We start from the raw sequence: 609 nt of genomic DNA, 5'->3' as shown, positions 1-609 counted from the left end.
GGCGCGGGGCCGTTAGAGCTGCTGCGCGTTCCTGACGGGTAACAGCTCAGGAGCCGTTAACCCGTTTTCCCTCGTTGCAGCTCTCTGACGAAAAAAAGGAAGTTGCATGACGATTTTACAAAATGCGTTTTTTTTGTTCGTAGAAGACCCGTTCGAGGACTTTTTCAGGAGCCGGCGGGGCCCCCGCAGCAGCAGGGACCGCAGCTCAGGCTCCTTCTTCTCCTCCTTCGGCGGCTTCCCGTCCTTCCCAGGATTCCCTTCCTTCGACACAGGTAGGAGCCCTGCGACACCTGGTGCCGGGGGTGGGGGTGCGGGGAACAGGCTGCCGTGCCCGCTCAGCAGGGCCGTCGGAGATGCTCCTCCATGGGACGGCCTCGGAGCGGTGCCGTGTTCTGTGCACACGTCCGTGCTTGCTGCCCTGAGCGTTTTCTGTTAACTGGCGGCGCTCCTGGTTGAAAGGAGGAGTGTGTTTCTGGGTAAATAAGTGCACCGTAACCCACTTAGGCGAGCTCACTAAACCCTTTTTAAATCTCACCTCCTCGGCAGGTAGAAAGACACAGAGGCGGTGTCCCAGCAGCGCCCGTGTCGACAGGCGCGGGGCCCGGAGCG

General features: G+C 60.6%; 1 protein-coding gene across 1 annotated transcript in view; it reads left to right on the top strand.

Moving 5' to 3' along the window:
- Positions 1–609, top strand: part of DNAJB6 (DnaJ heat shock protein family (Hsp40) member B6) — a 47,860-nt gene that overhangs the window by 28,102 nt on the left and 19,149 nt on the right. Inside the window, exon 5 of the mRNA XM_025044877.1 lies at positions 144–272. Within this exon, the coding sequence (XP_024900645.1) occupies positions 144–272 (129 nt within the window). The remainder of the gene's footprint in view (positions 1–143; positions 273–609) is intronic.

This window comes from Pteropus alecto, unplaced genomic scaffold, assembly GCF_000325575.1.
Source record: "Pteropus alecto unplaced genomic scaffold, ASM32557v1 scaffold320, whole genome shotgun sequence".
Classification (NCBI taxonomy): domain Eukaryota; kingdom Metazoa; phylum Chordata; class Mammalia; order Chiroptera; family Pteropodidae; genus Pteropus; species Pteropus alecto.
Note: the sequence above shows the minus strand (reverse complement) of the source record. Positions and strands in the feature narration are given on the sequence as shown.